This window comes from Vigna radiata, unplaced genomic scaffold, assembly GCF_000741045.1.
Source record: "Vigna radiata var. radiata cultivar VC1973A unplaced genomic scaffold, Vradiata_ver6 scaffold_2216, whole genome shotgun sequence".
NCBI lineage: Eukaryota > Viridiplantae > Streptophyta > Magnoliopsida > Fabales > Fabaceae > Vigna > Vigna radiata.
This window is the reverse complement of record NW_014543356.1, coordinates 1-1,242: the sequence shown is the minus strand read 5'-3', so window position 1 is coordinate 1,242 and position 1,242 is coordinate 1. Positions and strand designations below refer to the sequence as shown.

Here is a 1,242-nt window from a genome sequence, read left to right as displayed (position 1 = left end):
CTATGAAATAAGAGCTAGACTTAACAACTAGCAGTTAATGGTGGGTGATCAATCCTCCGCAGGCAAACGAAATAACTTGAGCACGGGTCTCTTGAGCTCGCCGGTGGGAGTACGCACGGTGGCGACTCTAACTTGCCCGTCTTTCCCAGGAAACGTCTGCAACACCCGACCTCTTTTCCAGCAAAGGGTGGGGAGTTGAGGATCTTCAATGAGCACGAGATCACCTTCTTTCAGCGGAGTTGATGTCTTAAGCCATTTATTCCTCTTTTGTAGAGTTTGCAGGTATTCACTACACCATCTTTTCCAAAGTTGCTGAGAGAGAGCTTCCACGTACTTCCACCTCTTGAGCCTGGGAAGAGGAGTGTCCCCGTGTTCTTCCTCTGGAGGGGATACTACAGGCCTGCCTATCAAGAAATGACCAGGAGTCAGAACCTCGAGGTCATTTGGGTCATTTGACATTGGCGTAAGAGGTCTGGAGTTCAAGATGGCCTCGATCCGACACAAAACGGTTTGAAATTCATCCATCTGGAGCTTTTGGTCTCCGACAATCCTTTTGAAGTGTTCCTTCATGCTACGCACTGCTCTTTCCCAAAGTCCTCCTTGAAACGGAGCCGCAGGAGGATTAAAATGGAATTTAATGCCTCTTGCTAGAGCATGCTCGCTTAGATCATTCGACTCTTGGGAAATTAATTTCTTCAAGGCGTTGTCCGCGCCCACGAAGTTAGTTCCGCAATCACTGTACAAGTCCGTGGGACACCCTCGACAGGCTGTGAATCTTCTTAGAGCTGCAATAAACGAGTTAGATGTTAGATCGTGTACAGACTCTATGTGCACAGCTTTCGTGGAGAAGCAAACGAATATGCAGATGTAGCTTTGCACGGTCCGGGCGGATCTAAGATTGTAGGTTTTTACAGAAAAGGGGCCTGCGAAGTCCATGCCAGTATGAGTAAATGGGGAGCTGGGCGTTACACGAGGTGCAGGCAAGTCGCCCATTAGCGGTGCGCTGTTTCTTGGTCTCGCTCGGAAGCACTTGAGACACTGATGAACGCAATGTTGAATTGCCCTTCGGGCTCCGGTTATCCAGAATTGCCTTGGGAGAAGAGATTGTAGAGTTTGGGTTCCAGGATGGTCGAGATCCTTATGATACTCGCGAATAAGCAGCTGAGTCAGGTGATGCTTCCCGGATAACAGGATCGGGTGCCGTTCACCTTCAGCGAGGTCTGCATTCTTAAGGCGACCTCC

The 1,242-nt window shown here is 49.4% G+C and overlaps 1 protein-coding gene across 1 annotated transcript; it reads right to left on the bottom strand.

The window, feature by feature from the left end:
• Window positions 1-48: 48 nt before the first annotated feature.
• On the bottom strand, window positions 49-993 carry LOC106754294. Its single transcript, XM_014636310.1, has one exon. It carries the CDS (start codon window positions 991-993, stop codon window positions 49-51), a length of 945 nt encoding a protein of 314 aa, XP_014491796.1.
• Between the last annotated feature and the right edge of the window lie 249 nt (window positions 994-1,242).